The 19,949-nt window shown below is 32.6% G+C and overlaps 1 protein-coding gene and 1 non-coding gene across 2 annotated transcripts in view; one reads left to right on the forward strand and one right to left on the reverse strand.

Annotated features, from left to right (window-relative positions):
- Phip (PHIP subunit of CUL4-Ring ligase complex) overlaps nt 1–19,949 on the forward strand; it is a 127,061-nt gene that overhangs the window by 3,072 nt on the left and 104,040 nt on the right. The window contains exons 5-6 of the mRNA XM_076858473.2: nt 13,966–14,116; nt 14,210–14,308. Of these exons, the coding sequence (XP_076714588.1) occupies nt 13,966–14,116; nt 14,210–14,308 (250 nt within the window). The remainder of the gene's footprint in view (nt 1–13,965; nt 14,117–14,209; nt 14,309–19,949) is intronic.
- Nucleotides 16,684–16,790, reverse strand: LOC143402704 (U6 spliceosomal RNA). The gene has a single exon (XR_013091767.1). It is a non-coding gene; the product is annotated as a U6 spliceosomal RNA (small nuclear RNA).

Below are 19,949 nucleotides of genomic sequence, written 5' to 3' on the forward strand. Positions count from 1 at the left end.
CATGCTCATTTCTTTTGCAGTATTTCCTATTGTTTTAATTTACTCTTATGACTTAAAACAAGTTTTACTTTGTTGTGTATCAAGTTGAATTTATTTAATAATGGTTTGAAGACCATTCGGTGAGTAAAACTAATTTATGTAACTTCTATTTGTGCCTGGGAATGATTGATAATGTTAACTGATAAACTGAGCAGTATTTTAAATGGGAAAATTCAAATGTCAAATTGCAAGTTCTAGAAAAATTAGAAAATCTTAGCAAGTTAGGAAAGGGTGTATATTTGTACTTATGAGTTAAAAAATGGGCACTGATCAGCATTTTTAGTTAGCCTGCAGATAGAATCACAATGATTGGATTTCAGTTAAGAATATGGAGTTTAAAGATCAGTATTAAAGTTGATAGTTAAAAAAATAAAAAATAAAACCAGTGCATTTATTTCAGGTGTGATTGAAGTAGGAAATATTCATAATCCAAGCATTATTTTTGTTTTTGGTATTATAAAATATGACTAATTGTTACCATCTATGTTGACTTTTAAAACATTCTTAACAAAATGAATGAAATTTGGTAGGATATTAAAGTTTGTTTTGGCACTGATATAATTTTATTCAGATTATATAAATTTTTAAAAACATTAATTTTAAAGCAGAAGGGCATTTTTCAAATATTTGTCAGAATCTTATTTTTTAAATGAAACCAAGTATATAGGTGAACTTTTTATAGAATAAGAAAAAAAACAAAACATTTTTTTGGACAAAGGAAAACTGTTGTCATTTGTTTCTTAGTTTGAGTAATTGAACTAGTTGGTTTATTAAGTGTGCTTTCTAGTTGTCACTTTAGAGATGTCTGCATATTTCTAACATCTTATGGGAGAAATTTTTAGTAGACCCTTTAGTAGGTTGAGAGTCAGGAGACATGTATTGTATCTTAAACACTGCTGACAGATTGCAGGTAATCTTGGGAAAATCTTGGCATTTCTCTTTTCCCTAGTTATCTTATTTGTGAAAGAGTGGATTGAAATTTTTCTAATCTGAAATTCTGTGATTTTGAACTAGAAATAGTAGTGTTGTTTTTAAGTGCTCAATTGTTTCATTCTTGGAGTTTAATTTTCCAAAATTGAAAAGTAGATCTGGAGAAACCTTGCACATTAGAAAATCAAAGAAACACTTTTCATAATGTTATTTTTTGGTTGCATTATGTTTTGTAAAGATGAAAATTTTTGAGGCACTTAACTGTGTTGTAGAATACATCTTTGTTGCTCTGTAATTATTATGTTTTCCACATGGTTTAAGTACTGGTTTTCATAGATTATTGGTAGTCTCAAATTCAGAGTTGAATAGGAACCCTGAATAGGATTTACTTAAGTATGTATCTTAAGTATGCATTTATTTAGAGGATGCTGATTAATGTGGAAGTTAACATATAAAACCTAGGAGATAAGTTTTAGAAAAATAGGTAACATGACACGGTTTTAAAAAACATTCTTTTTATAGTAGATGGACCAAATACCTTTATTTTGTATGTGGTGCTAAGGATCGAACCCAGTACCTTACATGTGCCAGGCAAGCGCTCTACCAACTGAAGCTATAATCCCAGCCCCATGTGACAGGTTTTTGAGTCAGGAATTCCCACCCTTTATTGAGGAACTTTCAGGACTTAGTCTATGTCTTTCTGTTTTGGAAGGGATGGAGCAGCATATGATGAGTTACATGTGGGGTTTTTTGGCTTGTTTTTTAATTATCAGTGAAATAGAAACTTAGACTAAAATAGGGCTTTAATATCTCACAAACATAATGAATAAAATGTTCTGTGGGAGTAGTATATGGGGAGGTGCTGAAGGAACAGAACTAAATAATTTCTTACACATTTAATTATTCTGTTAGTACTTGTACCTTTGAAAAAATTTTGAGGCATTTACAAAAATTTTAAATGAAATAAGTACATTAGATTCTTAATATTTTGACTCCCATTGCAAAGTGGCTGAACATACAGGGGAGTTGAATTGTTCTTACGTAACCACATGATGGTGTTTTATATAATTTTTAGGAGACAACATAGTATTGAAAGGGTCCACTTTTCTGATCTGTAAATTGGGTTAATAGTTCCTACCTTTTAAAGACTCTGAGTAGTAATTGATGGGCATGAATCTTGTGCTATATAATATAAGGGTTGCTTTATAGAATTTTAGTAATAGTTTTACAGAACTTTAGTAATGGTAGTAAAGATTGTTCTAATTATATCTTTAGGGTGTTAAAGTTTTCTTTTAAAGCATTTTTATTTCAGAAACAATTATGTATAATTTTTCAAATATAGCAGTTATAGTATCAATAATACCATTTTAAGAACATCAGAAGGTACTATTAGTATATTTTTTAGGATCAGGGATGAAATGATTAAGCCTCAGAAACAAATAAAAAAAATTGGTAAATATAAAAAATAAATTACTTTTTGAGTAGTAGACCTTTAGAAAAAATATGTTGCTAATTCTAAATGTAACTCTTGGTGTGGAACAGTGAACAATAAGGAATATTTGGGTGATTGAAATATCCTGAATTGATGAAGCTTTTTTCTGTTGGTAGTGATCACAAGACAAAAGTAAGGGAGCTTGGCTCTTTCATCTGGCTCCTTCTATGTATAAATTTGTGGAATTCAAAACCACAATAGCTTGTAATCTTCTTAGAAATTATCAGAGAGGTATTTTGTCAATCTTTTGTTTAAAGAGTATATGTTTTAAACAATTTAATAGAGACTTTGGAATTAATTCTTTAGGTTAGTTTTAGGGTAAATAAATCCAGAGTCAATTTTTTTTTAATTCAGAGTTTTTTGAAAGATGGACCCCAAGTTTTTGATTTTGTTATACTTGTTTTGATCTGGAAATTCCTCTCACCTACTGAAGTCATTTTTTTCTTACCCCAATTTTGTGATTATATATTATATATTATGTCACTGTGCAATTGTGACAAAATTGTAGCCTTTGCAACTTAGGTTGGACAAGTAATACCAAGCAGGTTAATTTCATTCTTCTAGTATTCTAGAAGTCATAGAAAAATAACTGTAATATTAAGCCAGCTATCCTTTAGTTAGCAGAGAGTACTATACCATGTCTATTTTACTTTCTGTTTCAGTGAACTTTTTATTGACTTCAGGAAAATCATGTATTATATAAGTATATTAGAAAAAAATTAGAAACTAGTTATTCTAGGATTTTAAGTTACTCTTCTAATTATATCTAAAAACAATAAAGAACGTTAAATAATAGGAGTCAAATTTACCATTTTAGAAATAAATTTTAAATTTGTGAAGATTTTTAGTTTTGTGAGAGGCTCTTTTGGTGAAATTATGAATAATTTGGTGAAAGTTAATTACTTTGGAATTAATGAATTATTGAGTGTATGGGATACAAAGCAGTGTCAGTTAGTATTCCATAGCAAATTGGTGAAAATTATAATTTTTTTATCTGAATGGAATTTGAGAACGCAGTACTGAAAAATCAACAGTTATAATATTGGAAGCTTTATATGCATATAAAATTGAGCATCTTTGGTTACCACAGAGAAGGTAGTCATCAGTTGCTTACCATCCATACTAAAAGTAGTCTTGGAGCTTCAACATTACTGATAGAAAAGGATGATTGAATCAAAAATTTTGATATTAAGGAAATTTAGGTGGTTGTATAGTCTGGCATAACTTATGCTTAAGTTAAAACTGAATTGTAATGAGACTTGTGTTATAGACCCTAGGTTATCTATGGCAGTGCAGATGTTGGTAGCCTATTCCAGAGGAAGTACTAGAGAATCCATGGATTTTGAATGTTAGTTGGCCTGGCCTGTGGTCATATTGGTTTGACCTACTTGATCTCTTTCACTGATACAAAACAGACACACACTTGTCTGGGCAGAAAGTATGATATAAAAATGCAAAAAAAAATAATGGATATCACTTAACTTTGGTTTATTTCTGGGGTGTGGAAATACCAAATTTTAGGCAATTTGGTGAAACATGCTTGTCTGAAAAAATTTCACTGTCATTGTACATGAAGTAATAGTTATTTTGAGTGCTGAAACTGAAACATTACTAAAAAACGAAACTGGTTGTATTCTTAAGATCTTAAGAATTGAAGGATTTTTCCATCTTTAAATTAGTAGACAGTGATTTTTTTCACCTGATTTAACACTAGTGTTAAATCAAAATGTAATGTACAGGATGTCTTAAAAAGGATTTCTTATTGCACAAATTTTGCTTAGCAAATATGACTTGACTTAAAAACGAAACTTCAAATGTTTTGTCACTCGTGTGTGTGTTTATATGTGTTTTAAGTGAGTTTTAGTAGGGTATTCCTAATTTGGTTTGTGGAAACCTTGATTCTGAATAGGTTTTGGTTTTGATTTATAAGCAAGATGCAATCAGATTGTAATGAATAAAATAAGAGTGTTTTGCATTCTATTCAAATGACAAATTTTTATTGGTATTTGTATTGATAATTTGAACTGAATTACTAAATGAGTTCTTCATGGTTGACTAAATTGTGGAAATAAGACTTTCAAGCTGTTGTTTTTTTTTTTTTTAAATTCACAATTACTTAAGAGTAAATAGACCGCCAAGTTTAATTATGATACTTTAATAAGGTTCTATATTAATTCTCATACATTTCTAGTTATAAAGAAATTATAGGCATTTAACAGTTCTGAAAATAGTTAACTTAAAGGATTTGACTTGACATGTAGGCTCTAATAAGTTTTTAGTGATCAAGCTTGTGTGATGATGAGGGGAGATTAAAGTTCTGAGGAGGAATTAGTAATGTAATAAAAATTATAAACTTGTAATTAGGAAACGTGGGCTTGATTCACTTTTTAATTTTTTAAATGTATGTCCTTCAACAAATTGTGTTACTTTTCAACTTCAGTTTTCTTTACTTATGAGATAGGGAATCCTTCAGTTTATTTGATAATGATGTTTAAACAAGTTTCAAAACAGTGACACAAATTAAGTATATCACTCTGTGGAGAAGCTATTACAGCAAAAAAAAAATATGTCAGAAATATGTATTTAGCTATAAAGGTTATAGATAAAAATTAACCCATACTTTGTTATAATAGTAACAGATTTATAATTGTTGAAGTTTGGAAATTTTGAGAATATGAGGTGCTGTCTTATAGAGTAATTAAATAGTAAATAGTTTGTAATTTTATCATAGACTAGAATAGTCATAAAAATAAGAATTGTATTCCATTATACTAGTGTTAAATCAAAATGTAATGAACAACAGAGGTCTTTAGGTTGGACAGAATTGTGAAAAGAAAGTGAAATGCTGAGCTGGGGATTTAGCCCAGTGGTAGATTGCTTGTTTAGTATGTGTGAGTCCCTGGGTTTGAACTAGCAATGAAAACAACAAGAAAGAAATGGGGGAAAAAAGTCCAAAAAACTGACATTTTATGAGTATTGAAGACGTAAGGATGAAGTGAATAGCCAAGACAAGACAGATTATACTGGTGCCAAACATTAGTTGGATCTTATTTTCATAAAGTCTTAATTGATCTAACCTTATTTTAAACAATTTGTTGAAAAGATATTCAAAACTTTTCTCCCTATTTGAGGGTTTTTTTTTCCCACCAACATAAAGGGTCAACATGTAGTTCATGATATGGAGTATAGCTGACTCTCATGGTCAGGTTCTATGCTAAGAACATCATATGTTGAAAATAATTTAATAAATTATGACTACCTTCTGATGTGATGGCTGTTGCATGCCAATTCATATAGATGAGGGGACCCTGAAGTTTAAAAATATTTTCTCCAGCTGGTTGTGGTGCGTGTCTGTAATCCCAGTAACTAGGGAGGAAGTAATCCCAGTAACTGAGGCAGGAAGATTGAGAGTTCAAACCCAGCCTCAGCAACTTATTGAGGCACTTAGCAACTCAGTGAGACCCCCCTCTCTAAGTAAAATACAAAAAATGGCTGGACATGTGGCTCAGTAGTTAAGCGCCCCTAGGTTCAATATGTGGTAACAAAAGAGTGTTTTCTCCATGCTCCTGGTTAGCAAGTTTAAACCCAGGATGTTTATATCATATTTCCTTCAAAATTGCTAATTTTTCTTTAAAAATTACTAAGGAAAGTTCTTAATGATATTATGTCTGGTGGAAAGCAGTGTCTTTCAGATCCTTTATATTGTATTAACTTTTAACAATACCTTATGATAATGGCAAACTTTTCTTGGCTAGAAAGGATAGCTGTTTATATAAAATAACATACTAAGCCAAAAGAAGTTTGTTTAGATAAAGATGCAGGATAATAAGCCATTCAGCTCAGTTTCTTTCCATTTTCCTTCTAGGCTTCACAGTTCACATACTCAAAAGATGATAGTAGTATTCAAATTCCACTTGAAATTCTAGAAATAGTTTTATGCAAAATGTGAGAAAGGAATGATAAGGGTCTATAATTTGGGACAAGATGGACAAGGGATGACGAGAGTTGCCTCTGTTTCACAGAGTTCTGTAATCTTTTCTCTTAGAAACATAGCTAGAACTTTGGTTATTCTTCAGAGGAATAGTTGGTATACTATAGCTGTTTTGGATAAATTGTTTAAGAAACTTGTTTTGTAAGACCTAAGGTAAGAATGACTTAATACATTTTTAAAGTGTTTTTTTTTTTTTTTTTTTTTAATGTAAATAGTAGGTAGCTCCTGAAACCTAAAATCTGACCCATGCTTGCTGATCTGTACTTTGGATAATGTAGCATGATATTTTAAAAAAGGATACCTTTGTTTAATTCATATTTTAACCATTAATTATAGACAGGTAACCAAAGATTTCTTTTTACCATAGCAAGTAATTCTCAATTGAGAATGGAGTTGGAAGGGATATAAGAAGTTTGAAAAAGTTTCCATGAGCCTCTGGTTAAGCCTGTAGAGTAGTGAATCTCAATGGGGTAGCATCAGGGGTAGCATCCATAAAGCAGGCTCTTCATGGAGGGAAGAGATAAACAGGTGTTTGTTCATCAAAAGGGGCATATGTTAAATTTGAGCACAACTAATAAGTGGTCATTTGAAAATTTTTTATAGTAATCAAATTTTAAGGGATTAGTAACTTTAATCCATTTATAACAAATTTCAAATTAAAAAAATAATCTTACAAATGTTAGGTTCGTCACATTGAATTCTTATGGCCATTTTAGGAGGCTTTTTAGGATTGTCAACATATCACTGTAGTTGTATCTTCTACTTTTACCCTTAGACTTTAAAAGAGAGTATTCCCTTTAGCCTATAAGCATTTGTGCTTTTATTCTAGTTTTTTTTTAGTAGGGAAAGTGAATGGTAAAATATATTTTTTTCTGGCTTAGTTTAATGTGTGTTGATAACTATTCAAAATGTCACTTGTTTTTCTCTTGCCCCTAAGTACATAAATACATTTTGAAGCATCAGGTAATTCATGAGGCAGTATGAATGTAAGTTCTAATGCTAGAATATCTTAATTTGACTACCTCTACTATACAGTTATTGTGTGTAACCATAGAATGGTTGCTGTATTTTTTGGGAAATAATTTCTTTATGGAATAGGAATAGTAACAGTATGTAACCACATTTACTGTAGGGCCTGCCTGGCATTTATAGTGTGGAATCAATATGTTAGCTATGTTAGTGGGTTATTAATCATATATTTATGTATATATATTTAATCAAATATTTATACATAATCATATTTATCATACTTAGTTTTATAATTTGGTCATACCTTTATGTGTTGAATATCTTAAAAGTTTGAAAACAGCTACTATGGTTACAGAAAGTAATGAGTCTTACTAAATAATAGTGTGCAACAGATACTGAGAATCCAAATATAGTCATGTATTAAGGATTTTATTACAATGTGACTTAATGTCTTCCTTTTAATAATTTTCTAATAAAATAAAAAGCTAATTTAAACTAAAAGCCTTAAGTTAAAATTAAAGATGAGGTTCCTACTAATTTGGAAATTAAAAGTCATTTGTAGGGCTGGGGCTATAGATCAGTGGTAGAGTGCTTGCCTCGCATGTGTGGGGCACTGGGTTCAATCCTCAGCATCACATTAAAAAAAAGATATTTTTAAAAAGGTCATTTATAACCATAAACAATTTTAACTGTTAAAAGTTGTTTTACATTTTAAATGGTCATAGTGACATGGTTTAATATTTATGAAGAACATGAGTATAATTCATGTGTTTATAAAGAAGGTTTAGAACAAGGCAGTAGAAAAGTATACTTTTATTTTTTAAAAAGTTTGCTTGCTATATGTGTGTGTACATAAAGTAGTTGAGAACAAAAAAATTCAGGGCCCCAGTTTTGTAGTTTCTGGTAAAATAGAGAAGAAAAGCCCCAGATATATAATCTTAAACTCTAAATGCATAATCACAAACTGATGTGAATTAAAAAGGAATCATGGAAAGTGTGCAACAGAGAAAAGAGTCTTTGTAAAGAACAAAGGAAGTTACATTGGAGGGACTATCTGAAGCATATAGAAGAGTTGTTTGGACAAGAGGGGTGTCAGAAATGCAGAAAGTGTGCCACATGGGAAAAGCCTGACAGGAAAGAGTGTAGGTAAAGAACCTGAAAGAAGTCCATTGTAACTGAATTGTGGAGTGAGAGCTAGAGTGGGGAATGGGAATGTGCCAGATAAGTAGACCATTTTAGGAATTTGGATCTGTATCTAAAAAGAGCAAGGAAAGCCTCTGTAGTGTTTTAAGTTTAGAGGTGACTTGATCAAATGTGTGTTTTGGAAAGAATTTTATTTGCAATATAGAAAATAGAGTTGGATAAGGTGGAAGGCATGAGTAAATATGGGAAAGATAGTTTGTTGCGAAGATGATTTGAACTTTTGGGCAGGCTATTATAATGGAGATAGAGGTAGATAGGTTTAAGAATAAGAAGAAAAAGTCAGGTGGATTTGGTTACAGATTGGATACTGGAGGTGGGATAGGTGGGAGGCCCAAGCAGTGAGAAAAGTTATGACTGCTTGTTCCAGTTTTAAGTTTGGAAAGATAGTGTTGATGTTCATCAAAGTAGGGAACGTTTTGGGGGTCAGTGTTGAATTTTGGGAAGAAAAGAGGGTCTGGATTTGGGTTCTGGGACCTAGAACTTTAAGGAACTTCATTTAATGGCTAGGTAGAAGAGGATAAGCCTATAAAGGACAAAGAAGGAAAAGAGATAGGAGGAAAACCAAGGAGTATGGCAGATGTTAAGAGAACGTAGGGTTTGCAAAGGAATGAATGAATGTTCAACTGGGTTAGAGATACTGAGATAGTATAGATTTGTCAACAATTAAGTAAGGTGAACTTTTAGTAAGAGCCCTTCTAATGTCAGGAAGATGAAAGCTTGTATGGAGTAGGTTGAAGTGAGAGTGAGAGATGAGATGAGACTGACGATAGACTATTTTTTAAAAACCATGTTTCTAAAGAGGAAAAGAAAGGGAAAGTGATAGCTGGGGTATTAATGTTGAGAAGGGATGGGTTAGAGAAGTCAAGTCAGGATTTTTGGTTTTTGCCCAAATTGAAAGCAGAGTGAGCATGTTTAAATGAAGGTGGAGATGTTAAGGAAGGGGGGAACATAAGGATTGTGGAGGACTAATTTATAGTTTAGGATTTCCATTAAGTTAGAGAATTTGGTTGTTGGATAGTCCATATAGGTGTTGGTATAAAATACTTTTGAGTTAGGATTCAAAGCATTAGATTAGGGGGATTAGATCTTAGATATTAATAGGGGCAATTATGATAATAAGATGTAGGATAAATACAGATGCTGGTAGCCTTATAGATTTTATGAGAAAACAGTTTCAGCTTTGCCCTCTTGGATAACATATCTTGAAAAAAATCAGGGTTGGGGAAGAGAACTGACTCAAAAGAGTTATTTCTTGGGAGAGCAATGATAATACAGAACATTTTTAGTCTCTGTTTTCACCATTCTTTCCAGAGATCCATTTGTGATCCTCTTGTGGCAAATACCTCAGAGAGTACTAAGAGGAACCAAGTGTAGAGTCAGGCATTGAGATTTGTATCCCTGATGCTTAAGTAAGAATGCTTTATAACTTTGTTTTGTCTAAAATTTTGTTTGAAAATCTGTTTTGTGGCTTTAAAAAGTGACTAAAACCATTAGAATCATTAGACTATGTAAATATAAATTATTTTTTGCTTTATTTTTATGTGTTAGGATAGGTGTTGAAAATGTTTTGGTTTTTTAGCAGTGAAGTAGTAATTTTTACATTTTCTTTTTTTAAAAAATATTTTTATTAGTTATTGATGGACCTTTATATATTTGTTTATATGTGGTGCTGAGAATTGAACCCAGTGCCTCACACATGCTAGGCAAGTGCTGTACCACTGAGCCACAACCCCAGCCCCAATTTTTACATTTTCTCATGTGTTTATTTATCTAATAGTTTATTAAGCATTTAACTTCAAGTACTACATTAGATACCATGTAGACAGATAAACAAGGTTTAATCCTATATCTTTTATATAGGATATGAACAAGTTAACCAGCAATTTTAGTATTAGTGAAAGGGTCTTTTGAATCCCCAGATTGGGCAAGGACCTGTGTGTTTCTGTGAATGAAAATCATAGTTATTAGATTTCCACTGAAGTTTAAGTATCAAGTTATATTAAGAACAATTCATTTGATAAATACTACAGAATGCCAGGAGATGAAGGAACATTTGAAAAGGAATATAATGTCCTACAGGAATACAAAGAATGTACATAAAGAAGAGGCAGAGTTGTGAATAGGTCATGGAAGTCAGTGAGGCATATAGATTAAAATATGAAAGAGATTGAGGTGTGGAAGTGGGTGTGTAAAAAGAAGATTGCCAGCATAGGAATCAGCTTCTATAAAGTCTCAAAAGCTGGAGAAAATATGAGGAGTTTAAGAACTGAAGTGAAAGTTGATTTTTGAAAAATCAAAATATATTATCAAAGAAAGCTTTAGACATAGTGACTCATAAAAAAGATAGAATTCTGCAGTACAGATTTTCAGGTTCTGTACCTGAAAAGATATTTTTGCCAGCAGTTGATAAAACAGGATCATCACAGAACTGAAGTTAGTAAGTAATGAACTTTATTTTCTTGAAGTATAATTTTGGGGGGTGGTGTGGGTACCAGAGATTGAACTCAAGGGCACTCAACCACTGAGCCACATCCTCAGCCCTATTTTGTATTTTTATATTTTATTTAGAGACAGGGTCTCACTGAATTGCTTAGTGCCTCGCTTTTGCTGAGGCTGGCTTTGAACTCCGGATCCTGCTGCCTCAGCCTCCTGAGCCACTGGGATTACAGGTGTGTGCCACCACACACAGCTGAAGTATAAATTTTTAAAGGAATTTTGAGCATTTAAGAAATTACATTGAAATAATTACCACATATAAGTTTAGAACTGAAAGGTACCTTAAAAATATTCTAGACTTTTTCATTTAAATTTTATCTTTTATAACTTTTAAATTTTGTTTTTAATTGACATATAAATGTTTTTACATATTTATGAGGTACAGTGTATGTTTTTTGTTTTTGTACTAGGGATTGAACCTAGGGTACTTTACCACGGAGCTATATCCCCAGTCTTTTATTTTTTATTTTGAGACAGAATTTGCTAAGTTGCTGAGACTGGCAACTCCTCCTCCTTTAATCCTTCATATTGCTGGGTTCACAGGCGTGCACATCCCACCCAGCCACTGTGTTATTTTGATACATATATACCTTATGTGATGATCAAATTAGGGTATTTAGCATATCTATCACCTCATAAATTTATCATTTCTTTATGCTAAGAACATTTAAAGTCTTCTCTCTAGCTATTGTGAAATATTTTGGTAACCTTAGTCACCTTACTATGCAGTAGAGTTGAAGAACATACTGGAAAAGATCAGAGAAAAGTGTAAATATAGTTTTAAGTTCTCATATTTTGTTATATTTTCTTCTAAATACTTTTTAATGTCAGGTTTTTAAATTTTTTTTTTAAGTTGTTGATAGACCTTTATTTTATTCATTTATTTATGTGTGGTGCTGAGAATCGAACCCAGTGCTTCCCATTGGTCAGGCAAGCGCTCTACCTCTGAGCCACAATCCCAGCCCAAATGTCAGTTTTATTTAATCATACTAGCGGTTTCTGGAAAATGTTCTAAGTGAATATGATATTATGGAAAAAAGGGGTGTTGTAGTTAAAGTTTAGAAAATTGTGGTTGAAATAAAATTAAATAGATGTATCTGAAGATTTCTTAATGTCAGTGAACTTTTAAAATCTCCAACTAGGTATGTAGTGTGAAAATTTGCATTATGCATGTTTTATTAGAACCCCTTTTTGTAAAGTTTTTGATTCTGCCAAGACTTTTTAACTACCTACTGTGTGCCGGACTCTGCAGTTTAAAATGATCAAAGTGTGACAGTATGACTCCATCTTATCCACAGCAGCAGTATGTTATGATGAAGAGTAAGATGGGTTTCCCTTTTTGGCTCCAGCTTAGGAGGAAGTGTAATAACCAACTTTTAAAGAATGTCACTCATGGTCTTGTGCAGTGGTGTGTTACAGATAATACAGGATGGAATGAAATGCTATCTACTCCTCATTAGTCTTATCATAAAAAATTCATCTTAAAAACTCATGAACTGGAGAGCAGTTTTGAAACTGCTTGGTCTCAGAACCCTTTACACTAAATATTATTGAGATCCCTTTATGTGGGTTATAATTTATTGGTATTTACCATAATAGTGACTTACCACTTAACACATTAGAAGCCTAGTGAATACTTTCATGTTAATACAAATAATAGTATAAATTTTATAAAAACTTCTGTGAGGAGAGGTGTTGTTTTACATTTTTGTCGATCTTTAGTGTCTAGATTAATACAGGACTATTAGAATTCCATATCAGTTTCTACATTCAATCTTTGTGATATATCTCAAGTCATATATGTAGTAAAAAAGGAAATGCAGTATCAGTGGTATTCATTTTTTTATCTGTAAAACCTCCAGGGGTTTCTAGAACATGCTTTTGAAAACACCTTTAATGGTGCAGTTAGGTACTTAATTGACATATCTTTTATACCTTGGTAGCTGTATATAAAGTGATAAAATAGTATATTTTTGTTCTAATTTAATTCTGTTTAAATTGTGTGGTACTGCTCATTTCTTTAAAGACAAGAGTATAAACATATCAGCATTTCAAAATTGGTTTCAAATGCTAACAGAAATTAATCAGTGTTTTGGAGTTGTTCCTAAAGTTTTTATGGTAGTTAGGTTTATTTTATATTTGAAACTTGCCTAAAGCAAGAGTTGGAATTTTGCCTTTTATAAAAGATTTTTGGTAAGTTATAAAATTCGGTATAGATATTAAGTGTTCTTAAGTTTTGTAATGAGAATATAAACTTGTCAATTATTTAATTCTCTCTTTTTTTTTTTAGAGAGAGAATTTTAATATTTATTTTTTAGTTATCGGCGGACACAACATCGTTTGTTTGTATGTGGTGCTGAGGATCAAACCTGGGCTGCATGCATGCCAGGCGAGAGTGCTGCCGCTTGAGCCACATCCCCAACCCCAATTATTTAATTCTTAATTATTCTGGAGATTTTCTTTATAATATCAGGGTCTCAAAAACATTTAGTGTCTTTTATAGTTGGATTATTTTTTTCTTTAGTTGTTTCTTAAAGTTCATGAAAAATCCAAGTGATAAACTGAAATATATAATGCTATGTTTTTTATTCTTTAGCATTGGCATTGACTAGCATCTGTTAATTCATATATCTTGATACATTTAGGTTACATTAGTTTTTAGCCTTTTTTTTTGGTCTTCAGCGGACTAAGTGATGGTTAGTGCAGCTATTTTTTATGAAACAAGTGGTTTTACATTCCACTTGAGTAAAACAAAATATTGACTAGCCAAAAGTATATTTTATTTAATGTAAAGAATTATATAATTTTACATAACAAATATTTTTGTTTGTCTTTCACATAATAGGTGAAGTATTACAGACATCTAGCACCTGATCACTTGCTGCAAATATGTCATCGACTAGGACCACTTCTTGAACAAGAAATTCCTCAAAGTGTTCCTGGAGTACAAACTTTATTAGGAGCTGGAAGACAGTCCTTGCTACGTACAAATAAAAGTAAGAAAATTTTCCAGTATAATTTAGACATTCTTTTTCTCACTTTGTTTTGTGTCCTATTTTTGTATTCATAAAAATATGTGTGTTTAATAGGCTGCAAGCATGTTGTATGGAAAGGATCTGCTCTGGCTGCATTGCATTGTGGAAGACCACCTGAGTCACCAATTAACTATGGTAGCCCACCCAGCATTGGTGAGTTGAGTTCGTTTTGTAATTGATATCCTCTTGGTAAATAGTATTTGAAAATAAAAGGTTTTTTATTTACTGTGCTGTCACAGAACCTCATATTATATGCATCAGCAATCAAAGAGGAAAGAACTATCAGATTTTTTCTTACATTAATAGTTTTAATAACAAAGTCATAATAATGTGTAATTATGGAACATATACATTGTTCCTTGTGTAAGCTAATTAGCTCTTTAGTGTTTTATTTCTACAAACCTTTTTTTACTAAACTGGATGTTATTAGATTGAAATTAGTAGTGTCAGTATCACAATTCAGATTTGTTACTGTAGGAAACAAAAGCAGTTTGGTTATCTGTAAGTCCTGTGCATATTTTTGTCTATAAAATTTCAAAGAAGAACTGTTGCATATAGGTCTTCCTCTTGAGTTCAATATTTCTTTCACTTCAACTACTTCTAGATCCTTGTTTTACCTGGGATTGATATAGCATTTTCTGAACTAGACTTAATTGCTTCCATTTTCCACCTTTCTTCCTTCCAGCATACTATGTGACACTGTAATAGTAATCTTATTCAGTTCTCCCTTTACTGTGCTTTCTTTTACTCAAGAACATATGAAGAAGTTGATTATAATATTTTTTCCAGTTTTTTAAAATTTTTATTTATTTTTATTTTTTTATTATTAGTTCAAAACATTACAAAGCTCTTGACATATCATATTTCATACTTTTGATTCAAGTGGATTATGAACTCCCATTTTTACCCCGTATACAGATTGCAGAATCACATTGGTTACATATCCACGTTTTACATACTGCCATACTAGTGTATGTTGTATTCTGCTGCCCTTCCTATCCCCTTTCTATCCCCTTCCTATCCCCCCTACCCTCCCCTCTCTCTACCCCATCTATCGTAACTCATTTCTCTCCCTTGTTTTTTTTTTTCCCTTTCCCCTCACTTCCTCTTATATGTAATTTTGTATAACAATGAGGGTCTCCTTCCATTTCCATGCAGTTTCCCTTCTCTCTCCCTTTCCCTCCCACCTCATGTCTCTGTTTAATGTTAATCTTTTTCTCCTGCTCTTCCTCCCTGCTCTGTTCTTAGTTGCCCTCCTGATATCAAAGAAGACATTTGGCATTTGTTTTTTAGGCATTGGCTAGCTTCACTTAGCATAATCTGTTCTAATGCCATCCATTTCCCTGCAAATGCCATGATTTTGTCATTTTTTAGTGCAGAGCAATACTCCATTGTGTATAAATGTCACATTTTTTTAATCCATTCATCTATTGAAGGGCATCTAGGTTGGTTCCACAGTCTAGCTATTATGAATTGTGCTGCTATGAACATTGATGTAGCTGTATCCCTATAATAGGCTCTTTTAAGGTCTTTGGGGACTAGTGCGAGAAGGGAAATAGCTGGGTCAAATGGTGGCCCCATTCGTAGCTTTCCGAGGAATCTCCATACTGTTTTCCAAATTGGCTGCACCAATTTGCAGTCCCACCAGCAATGTACAAGTGTGCCCTTTTCCCCACATCCTCGCCAGCACTTGTTGTTGTTTGACTTCATAATGGCTGCCATTCTTACTGGAGTGAGATGGTATCTTAGGGTGGTTTTGATTTGCATTTCTCTGACTGCTAGAGATGGTGAGCATTTTTTCATGTACTTGTTGATTGATTGTATGTCCTCCTCTGAGAAGTGTCTGTTCAGGTCCTTGACCCATTTGTTGATTGGGTTATTTGTTATCTTATTGTCTAATTTTTTGAGTTCTTTGTATACCCTGGATATTAGGGCTCTATCTGAAGTGTGAGGAGTAACAATTTGTTCCCAGGATGTAGGCTCCCTGTTTACCTCTCTTATTGTTTCTCTTGCTGAGAAAAATCTTTTTAGTTTGAGTTCAAACCATTTGTTGATTCTTGGTTTTAACTCTTGTGCTATAGGTGTCTAATTGAAGAATTTGGGGCCTGACCCCATGTGATATGGCGATTAGGGCCAATTTTTCTTCTATCAGATGCAGAGTCTCTGATTTGATATCAAGCTCCTTGATCCATTTTGAGTTAACTTTTGTGCATGGCGAGAGAAAGGGATTCAGATTCATTTTGTTGCATATGGATTTCCAGTTTTCCTAGCACCATTTGTTGAAGATGCTATCCTTTCTCCATTGCATGCTTTTAGCACCTTTGTCAAATATAAGATAGTTGTAATTTTGTGGATTGGTCTCTGTGTCCTCTATTCTGTACCATTGGTCCACCTGCCTGTTTTGGTACCAGTACCATGCTGTTTTTGTTACTATTGCTCTAGTATAATTTGAAGTCTGGTATCGCTATACCGCCTGTTTCACTCTTCCTGCTTAGAATTGCTTTTGCTCTTCTGGGTCTTTTATTTTTAAAAATATGGAACGCTTCACGAATTTGTGTGTCATCCTTGCGCAGGGGCCATGCTAATCTTCTCTGTATTGTTCCAATTTTAGTATATGTGCTGCTGAAGAGAGCACGATTATAATATTTTTTAAAAAATATTTTGTTGAAGTTGGACATACCTTTATTTTATCTTTATGTGGTGCTAAGGATGGAGCCCAGGGTCTCGCCTGTGCTAGGCGTGCACTCTACTGCTGAGCCACAATCCACTCCCATAATATTTTTAATAATATTGTATTATGCCGCAGTCTGGCTGGGCACAAAATCACGAGCCACTCACAGCTTTGTAGATTCAAACAGCAATTCTTTATTCCCGATCTCACACCGGCCCTCTACAAACACGTACTGGGGAAATCCACGTTCTCTGCCAAGTTCCACGTTCTGGATCCCAAATACTCTCTGAATCCCATGAGAACTCAACGGGAACTACAGGAGCGGGCACGCCTGAGGCAGCAAGATAAGCCCTATTCCCAGCAGGGTACACCTTAAACCTGGTAACCGCCCTAAACCCAAGGAGAGCCCTAAACCCGGATCCGCCCTGGTCCTTGAGCAAGGTCACCTTACATGCAATGTCACTGCAAAATGTCCAAGGCAAGTCCATTTCCAGGAGTCCTTCCTCTGAGCAACATGGGGTACGCTGGCAAGGAAATTGTCATACCTACTTGGCTAATGGCTCTCAGCAGTATTACATCTACCACTAAGTCAATTCCTGACTTTCAGAGACCTTCATATTTTAATTATATCCTTTCCTTGCACCTCCACCCTCCTGTTATGTTCCATCTTTGTTCCTATCCAACTCTTATTTCTTTTTCTCCTGGATAATTATTTACTGATAATCATTAATACAGTTTCATATTTGATCTTTATATATGTCGTTTTCCACTGTTTTACTTTTTTTAAATCTTATTTTCCTTATCTCTTAAAAATGACATTAAGAAATGGCTTTAAAAATATGACGATCTTTGTACTTTGTGTGGAACATTTAGTCCTTTTCGTGTAATTATTGATGTATTTAAATCTTCTGTTATTACTTTGGAAGTGATACTCTGGTTGCTTTAAATAAAAGATTTTTATTTTTCTTGATTTTTCTGCAGTTTGACTACAGTGTGTTTTGGTGTCAGTATCTTTTATGTATCTTGTTTGAACTTATTAGTCTTTTTTAATTTGTAATGTCTTTTATTGAAACTAACATTCTCAGCCATTATCTTTTAAAATAATAGGCTCCATTTTTCTTTCTCTAAGACTTCAGTTGAACAAATACAAAACTTTCTCATTTTAGCCTCTCTTGTCCTCTTTTATGTGTTTTATATCAGTTTGTTTTTCTGTGATGTGTAAAAACATTAAATACCAAGCTGATCATTGATGTACCTTTATGAATACTATTTGATTGTTATAATTTAAGTTAAAAATATTTTTCTCTTCCATTCATATTTTCAAGAAAATCTTACCTCTTTATATTAAGAAATTCCTCGACTAGAATGCCAGCTTTGCCTACTTTAAAAAAAATTTCTATTCATATATTTCTTTGAAATTGCTTAAGAGATGCTGGACTGGTCAAAATGACTATATAGTCATAAATTATTGTCATGTCTTATCACAGTTCACCTGATGTACAGTTTGACAATCATTGTTATAAGTTTTGAACAGGAAAGTGATAGAAAAAGTCATTGATTTTTTTTTTTTTTTTTTTTTTTAAATTTTGGCTGAGTAGTTTTCCTGCATAGTGATGCAGTAATCATTTCAAGCTGTCCAAGTATAGCTCAAAAGAATTTGTTATAGAAATATGAGTGTTTGTCATATTGACTTATTTCTTTGGTTGATTTCGCTTTGCCATTTTCTGGCTACCTTTTAAAAGTTTTCTTTGCTCTTTCTTCGTTCATAGAAACTTAGCATTTTAGCTTTTCTTATGGTACAGATTTAATTGTTTAATATAGATCCCAGATATGAATTTTGATACATTTGGGATAGTTGGGTTTTTAAAAACAAAATTTTAATTTTGGAATAGGATATTATTTATTGAAAAGCTGCATAGGTATTTCAAAGAGTTCTTGTATTCCCCTCATACAGTTTCCCCTAATGTTATAATTTTACATTATCTAGTATATTTCTCAAAACTACTAAACCGACTTTGGTATATTGCCGCTAACTGAACAACAGGCCTTACTCATATTTCACCAAGTTTTTTCACTAATTTTATTTTCTTGGGTATCATTCCGTACTTAGGGTTTGTTAATTTTTCATTGAACATATTGTTATATTGTAAGGGAATTATTTAAGATGGCCAAATTGGATTTTCTGAAATGTTTTTAAACTATATGATAATTATTGGACCTCCTTATTTGAATATCACACATTTGCCTTAAAATAAATAGAATTTTGCCTGTCTGGTATTCCAAAGTAGAACACTGGAAATCATTTTATTTTTAGGCTTGTTGCCTGGATCACTCATTTATTCAACAAGTAAATGTTGATTCCTTATACCTGGTTCTAGACTAGGATGAGGAGTTGCTGGCTAATAAGAACATAATTCTTGCTCTCTTAGAATTGATATGCTATTTGATCCCCCATGCTTAATCTTATTATATCCTTGAATTTATCTCTAATCAAGGTTTCTTAACCTTGGAAGTGATGACTATTTGGGGGTGAGTTAAATTTTTGTTATAGGCTGATGACCTTTGCACTATAGGATGTATTATCAGCATCTCTAACTCTACCCACTAAATGTTGGTAGCACCCTCTCTGGATGGTAGCATCCAGACTATGCTAGTACCTCTAGGACAAAGTTACCATTTTTCTAAACTTTTTGAAATGCAAATATGATCATGCCTTGTCTCCACTTCTCTCTGCAGTGACTTTAAATAGTCTCAGTTGTTTTAATGGGGCACAGAAAATTGACCTTTCCTCACCTGTACCTTGTGCTCTCCAGCATTGTGCAACTGTTTGGCAGTTCTTAGAGTCAGACATGTTTTGTTTTGTTGTCTCTTTGTCTCTTCACATCTTGTATTTCTCTGTTAATTATCCCTTATTTTTTGTAAATTTTAAATGAGCATCTTTTAAATCTTAGATGCCATTGGGTAGGATTAAGTGATTTTAGATAATTCTTTACTATAGTTTTTGACACATGCTTGCATCTATTTATTTACCTTTCTTTTCTTTAATATACTGTTAGGCCTTACAAAATGAGTGAGTTGTTTTTTACTCTTTCTAGGCTTAACTCCTCAGCATTAGTAAATATT

The sequence above is a fragment of the Callospermophilus lateralis genome, chromosome 6 (genome assembly GCF_048772815.1).
Source record: "Callospermophilus lateralis isolate mCalLat2 chromosome 6, mCalLat2.hap1, whole genome shotgun sequence".
Lineage (NCBI taxonomy): Eukaryota > Metazoa > Chordata > Mammalia > Rodentia > Sciuridae > Callospermophilus > Callospermophilus lateralis.